This window comes from Cyrtonyx montezumae, unplaced genomic scaffold, assembly GCF_038088225.1.
Source record: "Cyrtonyx montezumae isolate F1298 unplaced genomic scaffold, pur_monq_1.0 scaffold_9, whole genome shotgun sequence".
In the NCBI taxonomy this organism is placed as follows: domain Eukaryota; kingdom Metazoa; phylum Chordata; class Aves; order Galliformes; family Odontophoridae; genus Cyrtonyx; species Cyrtonyx montezumae.
The window spans coordinates 1,349,855-1,367,905 of NW_027072100.1; the positions used below are offsets into that span (position 1 = coordinate 1,349,855).

The window sequence follows — 18,051 nt, forward strand, 5'->3', positions numbered from 1 at the left end:
AAGTTATGCTGCAGCCCTGCAAGATCTTGGCTGGATCTTGAAAATATCTGTTGCCATGGCAGTGACTGCTATACATGGTAACGGCGAACAGTGGTGTGAGAACAATTTACTTTTTGATTTGGTGCCCAAAACAAGTTCCTTTTGTCTTCTCTCACCAAACACCAAAGCATTTATTAGCTTGCACTCGGTCCAGAATTGAGCTTTTCACTTTCAGCAGCGCTAAGGAAAGCGGCAAAACGGGGGCAAATTCTGCAAGCTGCCACAGGAAGCATCAACAGCAGCAGTGTGCAGTCAGCAAGCAGAGCGGGACAGAGGCCTGGGCTTCCACCAGCTCCCCTCTGTACCAGCTGCCCACCGAGGCAGCGCCCATCTGACTCCAGCACACTGCATGGGCCCGGGACATTAAAAACGAGCAAAAAAGCACAGAGACTTCTCCTACTCCCGTCAGCTTGGAGCAGGGGCTCTCCTGAGATGGGATGCCTTGACACACACTTAACCTCAAAGTGCAGCTGTGTCACGATTTTCCCATTCTTCGCTCAGCTCTCCACAACAGCCAGTTTCCTTCCTCTGGTGCAACCAAGAGCTGCATCAATGCTTCCGCAGCACCCCCTGCTACCCCAATCTCATTTCAGAATGGCAGTACTCAGGATTTCTTGCCTCCTCTGCTGAGAGCCCACCCCTGAACATGGTTCTGCAGCACTCTTCCCACTTGCCTCTCCCATCCCTTTTCTAGGTCATTCACAAGCACTCTGAGCAGCACAGATCCTGTCTGGGCTCCACCAGCGACTTCCCCCCATTGTCAAAGCTGTCAGCCTACTCCTAAGCGTTGTAACCTCTCCTGTAACAGTTACTCATCCAAGCATCACATGATGGATGTTTCTTGAAAACTTGTGGGCCAGATATCACTCAAATCATATCAGAAGACCCATTAGATCCTCCCACTGAAGCACCCTGCCGTGTGCTCACGAAGGCCTTCCACATGCTAACAAAATTGTAAGGCTGGCATTTTGGTCTATGAAATCCACACTGACATGCCGTATCTGCCCAAATTCCTGCTTAATGTTGTTTCCTGGAACCACACAAGAATTTAAGAAACGTGCTCTGGGCTCCCAGCTATCCCTCCATCCCACACACAGCCAAGCTGGCAGGACAGCACACCACCTGGGCATACCTCTCTTCACCTCCTTCCTTATCCCCTCTGAATCCACACGTGTATTATGGATACTAGAGGGTACATCCCTGGCTGAGCTCTTCAGTGTCTGGTTTGGACCCTTAAGGCAAATCAGTGTCTGGTTTGGACCCTTAAGGCAAATCAGTGTCTGGTTTGGACCCTTAAGGCAAATCAGTGTCTGGTTTGGACCCTTAAGCCCTTAAGGCAATCTAATTTTTTTTAATGAAAAAAAAACCAAACAAAAAAACTTTGCTGATGCCTTTTGCCTCCACAGCCTCCTGAGACAATAAACTTAGAAAATCAATCTCCAGTAAGTTTCATCAAGCGTCCCTAGTACTAGTGTCACAATACTTAGTAGATCAAAATTCAACTTAATTATTGCCTTCACAATTTGGTACACTTTGACCATCTCAGACCCCACATCCTCTCCTACCCAAACCAAGGAGCCCCTCTCATCATACGTACAGCAGCTCCATCTCGCAGCCACGTTAGCTATCTTCCTCTGCAGTGCCTCCAACACCACATGGCAGGATACATGTGCACCAACGTGTTACAGAGGCTAAAGCAATGCCTTCTACTTTGTTCTTACCTCCCTTGCTAATGGTGACCCACACTTCACTGGCTGTGTGAGCCACCACTGTGCACAGAGGTGATGATTTCACAGCAGTTTGGCACTGGATGACTCTATGACACTTCTGCATTTCTACTTCTTCTGTGAGGTATACAACCATCCTGAAGGAATTTAAGTCGTCTACAAGCCTGGAGGGCTTGCACTGCACTCCTCCGTGCCCAAGGTCACTGATCAGTTGTAAACCAATCCTAGAGGAGTCTGCCAGCTCCCCTTCCATGCTCAAGAATAGCCATTAAGTCCTACCCTCTGCATCCTGTGCTTTAACGAGCCCTGGGTTCATAACAGGACTTTTCCACTGCAGCAGCTTTATTTCTTTCAAGTGTTTGGTAGAAAAGTGTTGAAGGCTGTTTGAAAACTCAAAAATGAATTCTATGAGATCTCTTATCTGTGTGGTCCCCAAGCTCCAGCAGCTCCATGAGGAAGGGCTTGCCTTCAAAGGGGGCTGCTAACCCTTTTCCAACAGGATGCACTTGGCCATGCCCTCAGTAATCTTGTTCCTTATCACAGACACTCATACACTTGAGGTAAGACCCAGAGGTCTGCAGCCCCATGACCCTCCCAGCAGCACGGTGGGCAGACACTGAGCCACCTGGCACGGACCTCCACCTTTAAAAACTGCCATCACATACTCCAGCATCAATTTGGACGGTATTGAGGGCACTTAATGAACCGTTTACCTATAAAAATATCCCAACAATTTCATATTTAAGATCCTACAGCTCTTGAGTTAGCGCTCCTTAGCTTCTTATCAGTTCCTCCATTTGCTTTAAAGCCACTTCCATTGATATTTGACAAAACAATCTCAGACAGCTGTTCTACAGAGGGCTTCTAGTTTGCTGTACTACAAAGCTCCTCCACAGGAGTCAAGATGGACAAAAAGTGGTTATGATTTTCTGTGATGGCTTTACCTTATGTGTCTTCCACACACTTCTGCCATGATGTCTCTAAAGGTTTCTGATGCAATTGAATAGATGGGAATCACTTTAAGCCTATCCTTCAAAAGTCCTATTTTGGCCTGCCTCATTTTGCTTTTGCATATAACATGCTGCAATACATACCCGTCCTTCACACATAATCACAGAATGTCAGGGATCGGAAGTTTTATCACCTTGTCTGAGTACAGCATGCCCTTTATGACCAACGTCCTTCTCATTCCACCACTCCTCTTCTTTCCCTGCCAATTTCCTTCTCTCTCTTTCAAAGAGAAAAAAAAAGTATTTGACCTTTTCTCAGTGGAGGTATCCATTCCTCCTGAGCTGCCAATGCCACCCCCAAATAACTCCCATACCACCTCCACTCCTATCAGCTTCCCAGCAGCAGGACAGAGCCGTACAAGGCAGGCCAGCAGCAGGGCTCTGACAAGGCTGCCACGAGAAGAAGCCCCATTTAGCAGACTTAGGGGAGGGTGCCAGCTCTGCAGCAGAGCAGACAAGTCTCATCAATTTCATTAAAGCTGCCCATCACATTCCCAGGCTTGGAGCTATGCTGGCTGCTCCTGGACACGTACACACCAAGTTTCCATATGTAATTGCACATTCTCAGTTTCCAGATGCCCAAAGTGAGATATCTGCAGCTTCTGCCATGGAAGCTGGGCCAGGCAGGACAGCCCCACACCATCAGCAGCCCCAGCCTGGAGATCCTCCCATGTCCCCAGCACCGCTGAGCACAGAGCTGTGGCTCCTGCCCAGGTCCTGCAGGAGACAAGAGTCCGGCCCAGCTGCCAGCACGCTGCAGAGCAGGCTGAGGCAGAGATAGCTTTGAATTTACTTTGAATTTAAAAGTCACCAATCAATTTTTGTTTGAAGCATGAGGAAAAAAAAAAAACTCATCTCCCAGCTGCTCATTACTTTCCTTGCTGCCTTCTGTCAGCAGTCAGCAGGTGCAGAGATGAAGGGCAGTGCTCCTCCAGCCCCTGCCCGCCCGCTGTGCCCCAGCGCTGCAGCCACACTTCCCTTCATCCTCCATCCCAGGTGCTGCTGGGCCACCAACAGCTTCTCCACCGAGAGCAGCCAGCACAGCCTGGGAACCACAAGGACACTTGTGCTCGCAGATGGGGCTTCCCCAGGGAAGGGACACTGTGCTGCAGCAGGAGGCCTCGTGGCCTCAGCCTGCGGCCACTGCAGTATGTGGGCTCCAGCAGTCTTGGGAACTAACTAATTCACATCACATCTACAACCCCACCAAATCCTCGACAAGAAGTGCAGCTTCCAACCCAGGCCCAGCTGGTAGCAGAGAGCAGGAAAGCAGCACTGCAGCAGCCCTGTGAGAAACCTTGCTGGGATCCAAACAGCCCCAAATGTTCAACTCGAAGAAACCCACAGTACCACAGACAGCAGAGGTTCCAATTAAATGTGTGCTCTCTTCACCCTTCCAAGGGGTGGCTGCCATTTCTGGGCACCAGAGCTCTGCTCCCAGCAGGCACCAAAGCGAGGATGGACACAGGAACACAGCTGGTGCCACCATACTCTACTTCAGAGCCCCAAGTACAAGATACACATGGTGTCCCATTTGGGAGCATCTCCTGAAATTGTTCCTCCTCAAAGTGCCTCCAGTGCAGCAGGAAACCCAGAAGCCCAGCATGCAGCTCCCAGGCCAACGAGCACTTCTGTCACCCTCTTCTACATTTTATGTTTGACTCCACGCTATTACACCAAGCTGCCTGGCAGTCACCCAGCTCTCAACCCCTTTTAGCCTGAGGTCTTCGTGTTTTGCAGAAAGACAAAGCTTCCCTCTATCCCCTCAACAGCTCATTCTGCATCAACAACACACGGTTACTGAGAAACTGCTGCCATTGCAAGCACACACAAATAGCTCACGCAGCTGAGCAGAAGCTTTTCCCCATCCAAATGGAGACAAAAGTGATTTCACCCCTCCAAAACCAAATAAAGTACAAGCACACAGGCACAGTGAGGAGGATAGGCACAGGCAACACCAGCAGACGCTGCATCGCAGCCCAAGAAGTCACTCACTGAGGGTCCAGGCAGGAAATCTTGGAGACACAGAGACCTCTCCTTCAGATCCCAACAAAGCAGCTTTGCACCCAAGCTGCACTCTTCCAGTGGGGTTTGGGCATTTGAGGGCCAAGTCTCCACAAAGTACCTGAAGTCTCCTCTGTGGCAGAAGGTTGGAATGAGGATCACAGGAGATGATAATGCCTTGGCATTTCCAGACAAGAGCCCTCAGCTCAGGCTTTAACAGCAACTTTAATCCCATTCCCCTCAGCTGTTCCCCCACGCTCCTTCAGCACTGTACATCCCCAGCACCAACAGCATAAGTACATCAGCCCTCCCCAAACTGTGCACCAAATTCACGTAGCTTGCAAACGAAATAAGCAGTTGTTTTTCCCTTGCTTTTGTGAACTCAACCATTTCACTGGAGGGGCCTAGATCCTGAATGAACACATGTGGCAGTGCATAGCTTCAGCCACAGAAGAATATCAGCCTTACTTTTCCATTCTTACTGCCATCCCTTCTCTTTGGAGAAGGCTTCAGTCTCCAAAACCTCAAACTAGGGTATAGGACTTCTAAGTTGCAGCTTTGGGAAATTCAGCTGAGCTGAAAGTACACCAGGCACATCCTCAGCAGCTCCTAAACCCACAGCTCAGAAACTCCTAAACCCACAGCTGGCTTTCTGCCCTCATTTTCAGTGATGTTAAAACTGATTTTGTGAAAATTATCTTTTTTCCAGTATCAACAGTTTCCAAGTTGAAATCATAATCCTCTACTCTTAGTACTCTTCACAGGTGAAGCCCAAGAGGGGCCAGCCAAGCACCAACCCAGGCAAAAAGTTGCAGCCCTACCAACACATCCTTCATGCTCCTTCTCTGTACCACAACCCACTCATACAGTAACAAGACAATCCACTGCATTAGGACAGTTCAAATCACTAGGAGAATGTGCCAGTGTATCCAACGTACACAGCATCTGTCCTGAGGCATGCAATAAGCACTCCTCGTGCTAGACACGTACCCAGCAAACTCAGACTTGCTCCGGGCTGTGCACCCTCACATCCCTTTCTTCACTTGCTGTTGATTCATCACCAAGAATTCAGAAGACACTCAGAGCCGCTCTGCTCACCATAGCTTAGAGCAACGGATAGCCTAATAAAAAAAATAGAGCCCAAACCCAATTACTGCAGCTAGGGAACAAAGTGCTAGACAGTATGCCTGATAACACAGCTGGGTATCTATCAAAGGACAACTAAAGAACTACAATATCTAAGAAGAGGAAGCAGACATACCAGGATAGGACCAAATAAGGCATTTACAGTTTTATGACAACCCAGCATGTTGAAACTGAAGCTGGAAGTTGAGCTTCTGTTCAAACACACATTAATGGAGCCTGGGTGGCAGCAGTCAGCCTCCCGGCAGCAGGACCTAGCCATGCCTCCTCCCCTGCTGGAACCCTCACAGTACTTGTTACTTCCCACACCACCTCAAACACGAACCGGGGGACAAAGTCAGAGCAGGTAAAGCTGCACACGCAGATTAAGAGGGGAAGGAACAGGCACCAGAACAGCTGGTAGCAGCCAGCAAACCTGGGCCAGGAGCAGTTGGCTGCAGCAGCACTAAAAGCTGACATCAACTGCCAGTGAGGAAGAAACACTGCGCTTCATCCCTGGGGTCTGAGCTTAATTACTTCACCATCAAGTTTCCAATGATAACTCTATCTTTAGCTTCAGTTTGTTACTGAATTTCAAGACAATCTAACCTTATTCTCGAGCAAGTCCTGGCTGCTGCTACACATGAAAAGCCACGTGCAATGACTACGAGTCAAACACAGCAGCATGGCTGAACCTCACCTGGTTAAAGGAGATTTGTTGAGCACATTCCCAACTCAGACAGCACTGGGTTTCTCTTAGTATCACTAGTGACAGAGTCATAAGAACAAAAAAAAAAATAAAAACAGTCCTACCAAAGGAAGTTATTCCTGCTTTATCCCTGCTACAGAGCAACTGGCCCTGCATCACTGGCTTGTGATCTCTGAGAAGACAAAGCCCCACTACACTGCATCTTTTCTGCTCCTATCATGGTTTTCAGACAGAAGGCAGCAACCTTGTTTGCCCAGGTAGGAAGCAGCTCCATCTGCCAAAGCAAAGCGCCTTATGGCAGCATCCCACATCTGCCACGTTACATACAAACGAGCCCAGGGCAGGTTTGTTTGCTCTTAGTAGATCATAAACCCTGCAGCTAAGAAAAAGGTCAGTTTAGAGGGGCCCTGGAACACCCAGCTCCAAGCTGGAACAGCACATGCAGGAGCAGGGTGCTTGCTGAGCTCCTCAAGTCATCTCACATCAGGGACTTTACATCTAGGAAGGCAAAGTAGAGCAAAAGCTCAAATCCCCTGCGTAGGATCAGTCTTTTATCTGCCACCAGCGACTGAAAAAGATGCTGATAAACCTCTGTTTTAGAAGATTTGTGATTTGGATCTCCTGTATCCTCATTAAAAGCTCCCCAAACCTCTATGGGCTATTGCACAGCCAAAACAACGCCAGCCAGCAACATGCAGAGAAAAACACTTCAGACAGTACCTGGGATACATCTGTTACCCCCTACACAAGAATCTGCTGGTCAACGTTCAGCTGGAAATATAAAATGGTGCTATTCCTCGTATCAGTAACCTCAAGCACTTGGAACAGTAATTTGGATGAGAGAATATATCCCGAATAATCATGTTTTTTCAGATTTTCCCACGAGGGAAAGACCAATTGAAGGAAAAACACCAAGCACAGAAAAATTTCTCTTGACCTAGAGTGCCTAATTCCAGATGCGTGAGCCAGATGGACCCCACGTCTGCTGCTTCAGTTGGTTTCTGGAGAGGGAGGAAAGCATTAAATGCTTTAAGAAGTTGCACAAAGCAGAAAACTACTCTCCCCCATGAAATGTGTAAAAAAATAAATCAGAGAGCTCGCTTCAGCAGACACTCATGACTGAGGTCTGAAGAGGTATAATAGGTTGCTTGATCATTAAATCCACTTTTCCCACAAGTAAACTGTTTCTCTGCTTACCTGGACAGAAAGGAATTAACATTAAATATGTAAATTATGACAGCAGAGCTTGGAAACCCTCTAGGAATCCAGCTAAAACCAGATCCCAAAGTCTGTTCTGGAATTTATTTTTATTACAAACAAGAGGTACTTCACTAACTGCTCAAATCTGCCTGGAGGGCTTTTTTAAAGGAGGCATGTCACAACAAGGCACAAATAATCAGGCTCGATCTGAAAACGACTGATCAAGCCTAAATGGAGCACTTCAAATTCTGACGTATTTAGGAGATGCTAGAAAGCTTTCATCAGGTAATTACATCATCCACCAAGGAAGCCACTTGGGTAGTACAACAGGAATGGAAGTGCTGGGAAAGGAGACCACAGAGAAGGAGGAAATGCTGCTTCTTTCCTTTGAACTTCTGATTAGTTACCATCAGAAGAGTCTGGTGTGTCTGAAGGTGCTTCTCCAAGACCAGGCTTAACCTGCATAGTCACACACCAGAGCAACAGGCACAGATCCTTCCCCAGGGCCTGCAGCAGAGCCTGCTGAGAGCAGCTGGGAAAGGACAGCACTCACAGTGCATGAGAGGACCACCCTGTCCTGCACAGCCTGCACCCCCTCCACCCCCACCAGCAGAGCCACTGGAGAGAAAGCACACATCTGTTTCCACCTACAGTCAGTCTGTCTTTCAGTTCTAAACCACCACATCCCAGTAAACCACACTGGCACTCTCACTAATGGCTCCAGCAGCAGTTCCACAGGGCAGGGGTCAGCCTGCTGATAACCTCCAACACCTGTGCTTATATCTGAGAAAGCAGAGACCTTACTAACCTGGCTCACATAACACGGGGACCAGAGCGCTCAGCCAGGAATAGGCTCACCCAGCAGAAGAGCGTGGGATAAGCTGCTGGGAGCAGGAGCTTCTCCTGCGGTCACGGCTCGCCACAGAGAAGACATTTATTTATTCAGGGACTTACGTAAGACAGCTAAGACGAGCATGAAGCAGAACAGGGCTGGCAAAGCCAGTCAGAGGATGTGCAGGGCCCGGGCTGAACAGCAGCAGGAGGTTCAGATGCTCCGTCAAAACCAGAAGAGCCCTTGACCGCAAAGCCACAAGTGAGTGGTGCCACAGGAGCCAGCCCAGGGCTGGGGCAGGCTGCCGGGCTGCGGCCGCTTTCACTCGCTGCTAAATTAAAGCTGCTGGGAAAGCAACAACAGCAACAAAAGAAAGAAAAAAAAGACACACAAGCTAGCCTAGTTCTGGTATTCGAAAGCATATTAAATCCTGAATTAAATAGCTGCAACAAACTCATTACTCAGGATATTGAGACTTAACAGCAAAATTAAGAGCCTTACTTTCGGTATCATTGTAATCAGAACATAAAGCACAGGAATCCTTTTTATTTGGCATTAATCAGATTAAAAGGGCAGCCGGATCCACAGGTTTCCCACCAAACAAGCACCCTCGGTAGCACCCGAGGCGATCCTTCCCCCCAGCAGGGGCCCGCAGCCCAGCCCTCCGCACCTCCTCCTTCCCAGGGCTCCTCGCTTCCAGCAGCCAAAACCACGCCGACAAAACGCCAGCCCCGAGCTGGACAGCCTGCTTCTCAGGGGCAGCACGGCAAGCAAGCCACACGCTAACCAGAGCATTCACCTATCAAGAAACACATACATGACTCATCTTTTCGCAACTTCAAAGGAGCTCATGAATTTTCATTAAACTGTACCGCTGGGGGAAAAGGAGGGGAAAAAAGACAAGGAAAGCCTCCTGGGTCAAAAAAAGCCAGAATCCCACAGCAGCTGCTGCTTCCTTATCTTTCATTACAGGAGCAATTCCATCAGAGCTAGTTTGGATCATACAGTCCTCCTCTCGGTCCCAATGGCACTGGCCAGCTCCTTCCCTGTAGCTTTACTGGGGGAAAAAAAAAGCTGTCTGTCCTACACAAGACTTCAGCTGTCTGCCACCACAGGCAGCTGCCCTGATCCTATAGAGCTGAGCCCAAAAGAACACTGGGATTGATAGAAAAATAAGTGCCTTGAAGCTCAAACACAAATACATGATACTGGCAAGGTTTTCTTACCCACCGAGAGAGCTGCTCAGTTCAGTGCAGCAGCCGCAGCCTCGCCTCCCCCCACCCTCGCATCAGAGCTCGCATTTTCGAGACCAGGTAAATAAGCTGAATGGGACATATCTGCCCCTAAAGTAGGGCAGCATCAAGTGAACCAGATTCCGCACCCTGGTTGGCACACTACACGTGCAAGTCTTATGCAAGGTTTTCAGCTGCAGATCCAGTAACTGTCACGCTGAAAGCAGCCTTTGCATCACAAGAAGGGCCATAAAATTCCCTTGGTTACAAAATGCACCAGGCCAGCACGCTTGGACTTCCCTCCAGTTTATGCGCTTCCAGCTAAGGCCAAGACATCTGTTTCGGCTAAGCAAACCTGTCGTGAATACCAAAGGCATGTGAACTATCCGACCAAAAACCTGGCTGCAAAATCTGCATTCCTGCAATCCACCACAACCTCAGCATCGCTCCAAAGAGCCTCCATCTAACAGATAAGGAGTGCACTGACCCAGCAAACAGCACACCCGAAGGGCAGCAGGGACGGGTCAGGGTCAGTAGCACGAGAAGCAATGCCAGGCTCACCCACAGCTGCGTGGCTCTGAGGGCTCCGTACCCCGAAACGAGCTCCCTGCAGCCCTGAGCCCCATCGCCACCACCAGCGCAGGCAGAAGCAGCGGCCGCGATGGCCGCGGGCAGATGTGGGGCTCACCCCGTGCTACCGCCTGGCTCCGGCAGGATGTTGGTGTCCCGCAGCCCCTCTCGGGACATGCGTGACCCCTCCCAGGACGCTCTTCCCTGCAGACTAACCAGATCTGCGTGCTGCGGGAGGAGACGTTTAAGAGGCAGTAAAACTTCACGCTCCGGAGGAACACGGCTCGTTCCCAGCGCCTTGCACCGAGATGCCGGGCAGCCTGCCAGCACGGCTCTCCCTTCTCTCCCCCAGACAAAGAGGAGCGAGGAGCCCAGCCGAGAGCTGCTGCCCCGGGGAGCGCGGAGCTCGCGGGAACGTTCGTTCGCTCCGAGCCCTTCACGTCGGAAGAAGCAACACGACGGCGTAACGCTACAGCGGCGGCACCGGCACGGCCCGCGGAACCCCAGGCGGGACCTCCTCCTGCACGGGGCGACCCGGGGCAGCCACGGAACGACCGCAGGGTTGGGAGGGTGGCGGGATGGGCCCAGGTGAACCCCCGCGAGATCCACGGCCGCGCCCCTCCGACAAAGAGCGCAACAGCCGCTCCCCGGCCGGGGCAGGAAACGCGCACAGAACCGCGCCCGGTCCCACGGAGCGGCGGGAGGAGCCCCGCACGGCGCGGCCGCAGCCCGCTCCCACCTGGGCGCCGAGCGCAGCCCAAGCCGGGACCGACGGTTCCCCGCCGCGAGCAATCCGTGGCCGTCCCCACCTGCGGTCGCGGCGCGGCTCTACCCGCGGCCCCATCCATCAACAGGTGGAGCCACCGCACTCACCTCTCCGCCATGGCCCGCACCGCCGCCCGGCTCTGCCCGCAGCGGGCAGGATGTGTAACCCGACCCGCCGCCCGCCCCGCCCCGCCCCGCCCCGCCCCGGCTGCCGGGACCCCCTGCCGCTCCCCGGGTCCCTCTGCCGGGGGCCGCCGCGCCGCGCTGGGCCGGGCCGGGCCGGGCCGGGCAGGGGGCGGGGCGGGGCGGGGCGGGCGGCGGAGGTGCCCAACGCAGCTCGGGACGGGCGGCAGCCGTGGGACGCGCGGGCCGAGGGCAGCCCCTGGCGGCGGCGGGGACCGCTTCGGGAGCGGAGCGGGGAGAGAAGGGGAGAAGGGACGGATGAGGGAGAACGAGCGCCCAGAGCGGGGGGGGGGGTCACGGGGCGATCGGGGGAGGTCGAAGGGTGCGGCGTCTCCTGAAATCAGCTGTGGGCCCCGTTCTCTTTTGCTGTGAAAGAACGTTTCGCGTGCAGGCGTCAGCGCCTTTTCCACCGGGGAACAAAAATCCCTTCTGGGCAATGGCGAAGGGTCGGGGCTGAGGGGCAGTGCCGCAGAGCGCTGCCTCCCGCGGGGCTGTGCCGCATCGCATCTGTTCAGATGAGCATTTCTGTGTCTGTCAGCACCGGCAGCCCGGCCAAGGCTGTGCACACCTGGCATGGCCCCGCACAGCGCGTGGCAGCCTTCAGACAAGGCAGGGCGCTGGCATCCTGAGAGTGGGAGTGCTGCAAAGAGCTGAGCCCTGACGGTCAGCACGGCCTTGGCAGCAGCACCTGGAGAACATCGCCCACTGCGGTGGCAGGCAGAGCTGACAAGGCCCTGTCACTCCAGGGAGGGACAGCCCTGTGTGGAGGCAAAGCCTCGGGGTGCCTGAGCTCCACCGACTCCGCTCACGGCAGTGTGCGACGGCGGCACCAGGCGGGCTTTGCCTCCAGCAGATGTGTCTGCGGTGACCCCTCGCAGTCTGTCAGTGCCCAGCAGGCGAGCCACCGCGGGGCAGCGACGCAGGGATCCAGCCCTTGCCGTGCTGCCTTGCTGATGCCGTTTGGCACTGCTGAATGACTTTGGAGTAACTTAATTTGAAGACGTTTGAGCAAAGTCCCCCTGCACTTGTAAATAACAAATAGAGAGACAGTGAGATCATGGCTGCCCGCTCACAGGCTGGATTCAGGGAGGACGCAGAGTGGGGCCCCGCACTCGCAGCCGTCCCTGGTGGCACTACAGAGCAGGCAGGAGGGGATCAGAGCTGCGGGCAGCAAAACTTTGGGCCAGGGCGTGAAGCAGCAGAGGGGAAAAGCAGGAGTTAACAGTCAAAATGAAAGTTTCTGGTGTAGCTCTAAAATGTGGTTAACCTGGCAGCTTTCCTTGCAGAGATGCAGATGCTGTCTGCCTTTGCCAATAGACTATACCTGTCCTCTGAGGGACACAGCAAATCTGGGAAAACGCTTACAGCAGCCTGACAGCCTCTGTTCAAGGGCTCACGTAGAGGTAGACTCAGCATGTAAAAATGTTAGCAGTCTGGTTGACATTGCAGTACTGGCAGGAGCTGCACGCAGGCTGCAAATAGCAGCTGGGGAGATGGGAGGTCACCAGAGCCCCTGCTCTAGGGACCCCAGGAGGAATGACCCAGTGAGGCCGGGACTTGTACAGAGGCACCGAGCTGCCAGGGCAGGGTCTGACTCTTCAGAGGAGCCACAGAGCACTGGTGGGTGTGAGCTGTGCATACGCAGCTCAGAGAGGATAAGACAGATCCTGGAAGAGAAAGATCAAGCAGCTGAGGGAAAGTGCCTCTTCTGTAGGGGCTCTGCAGTGGCTCTCCCTGAGGCTCTCACAGCTCAGGCTTCATGGGCAGAGCAGAACTTCGGCCTGGTGCAACAGCATAAGGAGGTCCCCCCCCAGTGGAGCAGGCAGGTTGCACTGTGGCAGCTGCAGAGGGGATCAGGCCAGGCGGACGCAGTGCCGGCCATCAGCACAGCAGTGTCGGCAGGAGGAGGTAGACATGAAGTGTCTGTAATGGTCTTTGAGAGCATGGCAAAGACCATTACAGACCATGTTCTCAGCGTCTCTGAGAACAGATGGTTATGAACCCCTGGCTCTTTTGCTAACAATGAAACCACATTTCCCATCAGGCAGTGGAAGAAACAGCCTTCATGAATTGTGAGACTGTGAACACTAGGTCACTGCAAGATGAATTAAGAGACGTATGGCCGACGGTTCCAGGCCAAAGTATCCCCTTGCTGTCTGTTCTTGGCTGAAGGACGTTTCCCACAGCTATCACTGAAGAACTGCAAAAGGAGCCAGGATCATGCTCAGATCATTCCCTCAGCTGCTGCTCCTGGATGGAAGAAGCAGTGCCTGGAGTCGAACACCCACTCTTCTTTTCATGAAGCTGCTCTGCTGGCAGACCTGTGCACACACTGCACATCAGGAATTTGTCAGGACCTTGCACGAGGGCCTTCCTTGCTGCTCTGGCTGCTGGCAGGCTGTACCTAGGGCCTGCCTCATCCACTGGTGTGGCTGGTTACCATTGCAGGACCTGCTCTGCTCCTCTGGCATGGTGGGACCCCACCTTCAGGTACAACACTGCCTTGCTTTTGCCTCGCCTGTTGCTTCCTAACGCTCCCCAGCACTGTGGGATGGGGAGCAGGACCAGGAGCAGCCTGCTCTGCTGCAGCCCCCACAGTGGCTCCAGGAAGATGTAATGCCTCGGATGCTGAAGTGCCTAACCCAGGGAGCGAGGCCCACCTGTAGCCAGAGGAGCACACCAGCTTTGTGTGGTCCCATCTCAGCAGTGGCAGCTCTACTTCTCACCTCTTTCCCTCCTCTTCTGACTCATGGTGGTTGTGACAAGTCCCAGCACAGTGCAGTTTTAGTAATGAAGGACCCAATAGCACTACAAAATGTTCCAAGTACAACTAAGCCACCTTCTCTAGTGCCTGGGTGAGGTGTGTAGCTGTGGCACTGACGGACACGGTTAGTGGGCATGGTGGGGATGGGTTGGGGTTGGACTAGAAGATCCTAGAGGACTTTTCCAACCTGGATGAGTCTATGATTATAAGATTCTAAGATGGGCAGCTCCTACTGTAGCCGTAATTGAGACAAAGTGTTAGGCTCACCAGTGGTACAGCTTACCCTCCCTGGAGATCTTCATGGTTTGGCTACGCAAAGCCATAGCTGACCAGATCTGCCATCAGTGATGGTATCACTTAAGCGAGGGCTTGGACTAGCACCTTCCAAAGGTGCCTCCCAAGCAACACACCTCTAATTCTGTGTCAGGAGGCTTGAGGCTCAAGCTGAACAAAGCAGATGTGAATTCTCCATCATTTTTAAGCACAGACATCTTCTACAAAATGTCTCAGATCCTTTATTGAACGAGACCAGGCTGACCTGGATGCGTGAGCTGCTGGCTGAGATTCTCTGGATTGCACACCATGAGAGCCCTCTCCAACAAAGGGCCTTAGCATGTATGAAGCAAATAAAAAACATCCCTGTTCTTAATTAACCCTGTCTGTGTTTTGAAGCTGTCTGAAGATCTCGAATAGCCCAGGACTGTCACTTGGAAAGAGCAAGTTGGAAATATTTGGCTATTTGTAAAAATATTTGGTTTTAAGCAGAAGTCAGCAGTTCTTTATCATGGGCATGATGTAAATGTGTATAACAAGTCAGACATTCTGCAACAGGACTTTTTAAAAATCATCCTCTCCCAGTTTTTTCCATCCTACCGTCTTTTGCTCCCTTGCAAAGTAAGCAGTCACACTATCACGTTACCAACTGGCAATAGCAGCAGCTGGCTGCAGCCCAACCTTAGCAGCACGGGACACGGAAACAGATGGAGCAGCAAATGTTCTTTGTTTCCTCTCTTGCTTTCTAAAACAGATTGTGACTGAAAACACAGAGCAGCGGTTTCTGCCATCTTTCTTGCTACTGTGGCTCCCTGCCTGCCTGCAAAGCTGCGGAGGGGGCTCTGGCAGGGGTGAGCGCTCCCCACAGCATGGGAGAGCTCTGCCTTTTTAGAGGGGGCTGGGAAGAGGAGAAGGGCATCAGAGACAATGATTATAAGCCCCTACAGGGGACACAAGGTTGCAGCTGGATGAGATAGCTGAGCTGAGGGCTTTGAGTCCTGCTCCTCCTGCCGCTCTTCATTCCAGTGTCCGGATGAGTGAACCACATCAGCTTGTTGAACAGGTGGTAAGCAGGAGAGGTGTTCTGCCAGGCTGGGTGATAAGGCCACCACTGCAGCAGGGGTGAGGAGCAGAGCCACACACCAGAACTGCACATGAAGGGAGTTGAAGAAGCGGGGAGAAAGGTGGAGGTGGGAACGCCCCACAAATCTGCTGTCCCTGATAGCCCTTGCCCCAGAGCTAGGCAGACATGGAAGTCGTGTTCTCAAGTCACTTTCTATGAACTAACTTCTCAAGTTGCTGGTAATGATGACTGGGAAGAAGTCCCCAGCAGAGGCACCCTGCCCTGCCTTGCTTCAGGACTCCCAGGGTCTCCTTCAAGGCTGGAGCACAGAGAGCGGAGCAGATACCTTTCTGAAATGAGATGCATGACTTTGCCACCACATCAGTTCCAAGGTACACAGGTAGCACTGCAGCAGTAAGGCCACCCTTGTCATTTAACCTGATTGCTGACACAGTGACACAACAGCACTGAAGTCCTTTCTGGTGAGGGGGATATCTGCCTGGTATGGCAGAGCCATACAGATGGCACCAGAGGTAGCATGAGCTGTTGTCACATCCCACACAGTTTGTATTCTCTCCTGCACTGGGTCTGGCTGAGAAGGAGTTAACACTCTTCTACCAGCCCACACCACATTGTGTTTGAGATCTGTAACAACACCCTGGTGTGTTAGCTGTTGCTGAGCAGTGTCTGCACAGGGTGTAGGCCGTTTCCTTTCCCCCAGAAGTGAGCTGCACACCAACACACATGGCATTCCCCAGCTTTCAGGATCTGCATTTACTGGAGATCCCTGTGTGGCCAGCACAGACAGTTGCTCCTGCACACTGTTCTTCAACAGAGACATAGGGATGGCTTAGCAAAATCAGCTTTTTGACAGTGCTTCCTCCAGATGGTCAGCTCAGCCCAAAGGGTGCTGCCAGCTCTGCCGAGACTCCAGCTGGGGGCAGCACGTGTGCTCCCAGAAACTTGCAGGAGAAGAGCTGTCCCCCCAACACCGCTGGACCAGCTCGAGCCCAGCTCAAGCTGCCCAGGGCCCAGCCATGGCCTCGGGCACCTGCAGCAATAAAAAATGAAAGCATAGTTCTTTAAACTTAGAGATGATGGCAATTTCTCCTATTCTCTACAGTCATCACTCATCCCTGATGCAGCTGGGCAGCAGCACCCATTCAGCCCAGTCCCAGCTCGTCCTCAAGGCCTGGCCTTCCACGGTCATGCAGGGTGGGCATTAGTGCTCCCATGGAAACCCAGCAGGCCCTGAAGCAGCATCCTACCAGAGTAACTCAGTCCTGGCTTGTATGTAGATCTCCAAACTGCTGCTGGATGGTACAAGTCAGGAGGGGAGAGGCTTATGTAAGAACAGAGTGCACGCAAGTGAAGGAGCAGCCCTTGGGAGGCCAGAACATGGCATCTTCATCTGCAGCACAGATGTGTTTGCCCAGACAGGTCTGAAGCTGAGGACAGGCTGACACACAGGAGATCTTGCCTGCTAAGGTCTGACCTCACAGAGATGGGCTCTGATCTCCTCCTGCTGAGGAAGCAGCAGCACTGAAGCAGTGTGCCCCTGTGCCCCGCACAGTCTGGGGACTGTGGGTCAGAGCCTGCAAGGAAACAGCACCTGCTCACATCGGCCCATGCAGTTCTGCACCTGAGCATTGGGACCCTGGAACTTCACTGGGACCTTCTCTGCTGGCATATGGACATGGTCTGCATCTACTTTGCATTGTTAAGAGTGTTTTATTTTTAGTTTAGTATTTCAGTAACTTTCTATGCCAAGCTTTGCAGCTATTTGAGACTTTTAAAATAGTTTTGCTTCTGGTGAAACAGGAGCTTCTTGCAAGCACATTCTCCAGTAGGCTTATCTATCTATCTATCTATCTATCTATCTATCTATCTATCTATCTATCTATCTATCTATCATTAGCTCTTTTGGATGGGATTTCTGTGTTGCTGTTGTTTTTTTAAAGATACTGGATGGCATAGACAATGTTCCTGGTCACACTGAGCTTTCTTACTAGCCGGGCGCTGAACGAAGGCCCTCCCACATGTCAGCCCCGAACGGGACACCGCAGACAGCTGCTGCAGAAGCCCGGCGTGCTGCGGCTGCCAGCAGAGCCTGCAACGGCACACCGACGTGAGACTCAGCGTGGGGCTCACTGCAGACTTCGGTTTTCTGACTCTACGGCCTCTCTGATCGCCCAAGAACATCCCTGGGACTGGTTTTAAAGCGTTCACTGCAGCATCCCTAATACTTAACGCTTTTTCCTGTTTACTCCTAATTAGGCTTCAGCTTTCTTACAGCGGCGGCAGTTTGACCGTTGGCAGACGGAGACGAGCCACGTGTGCTGGCTGAGCGCCTCGGCCCTCGCTGGGCGCGCGGTGGTGGTGCCACGCCGTCCCACGGCAGCGTCCCCGCAGTTCCCTGGCCCGCCCCTCCCCGTGGAGCCGCTCCGTCCCCACGCGCCGCAGCCCGCACTGCAGTGCGAGGCCCGGCCGGCAGGCGGCGCTGCACCGCGTGTCGAGAGTAGGGAGCTGGCGCCGCAGCCGCAGCACCGTGCATGCAG

General features: G+C 52.6%; 1 protein-coding gene across 1 annotated transcript in view; it reads right to left on the reverse strand.

Moving 5' to 3' along the window:
• Positions 1-10,622, reverse strand: part of LOC136060170 (rho GTPase-activating protein 39-like) — a 38,258-nt gene extending 27,636 nt beyond the window's left edge. The window contains exon 1 of the mRNA XM_065754502.1: positions 10,574-10,622. Within this exon, the coding sequence (XP_065610574.1) occupies positions 10,574-10,622 (49 nt within the window). The remainder of the gene's footprint in view (positions 1-10,573) is intronic.
• Between the last annotated feature and the right edge of the window lie 7,429 nt (positions 10,623-18,051).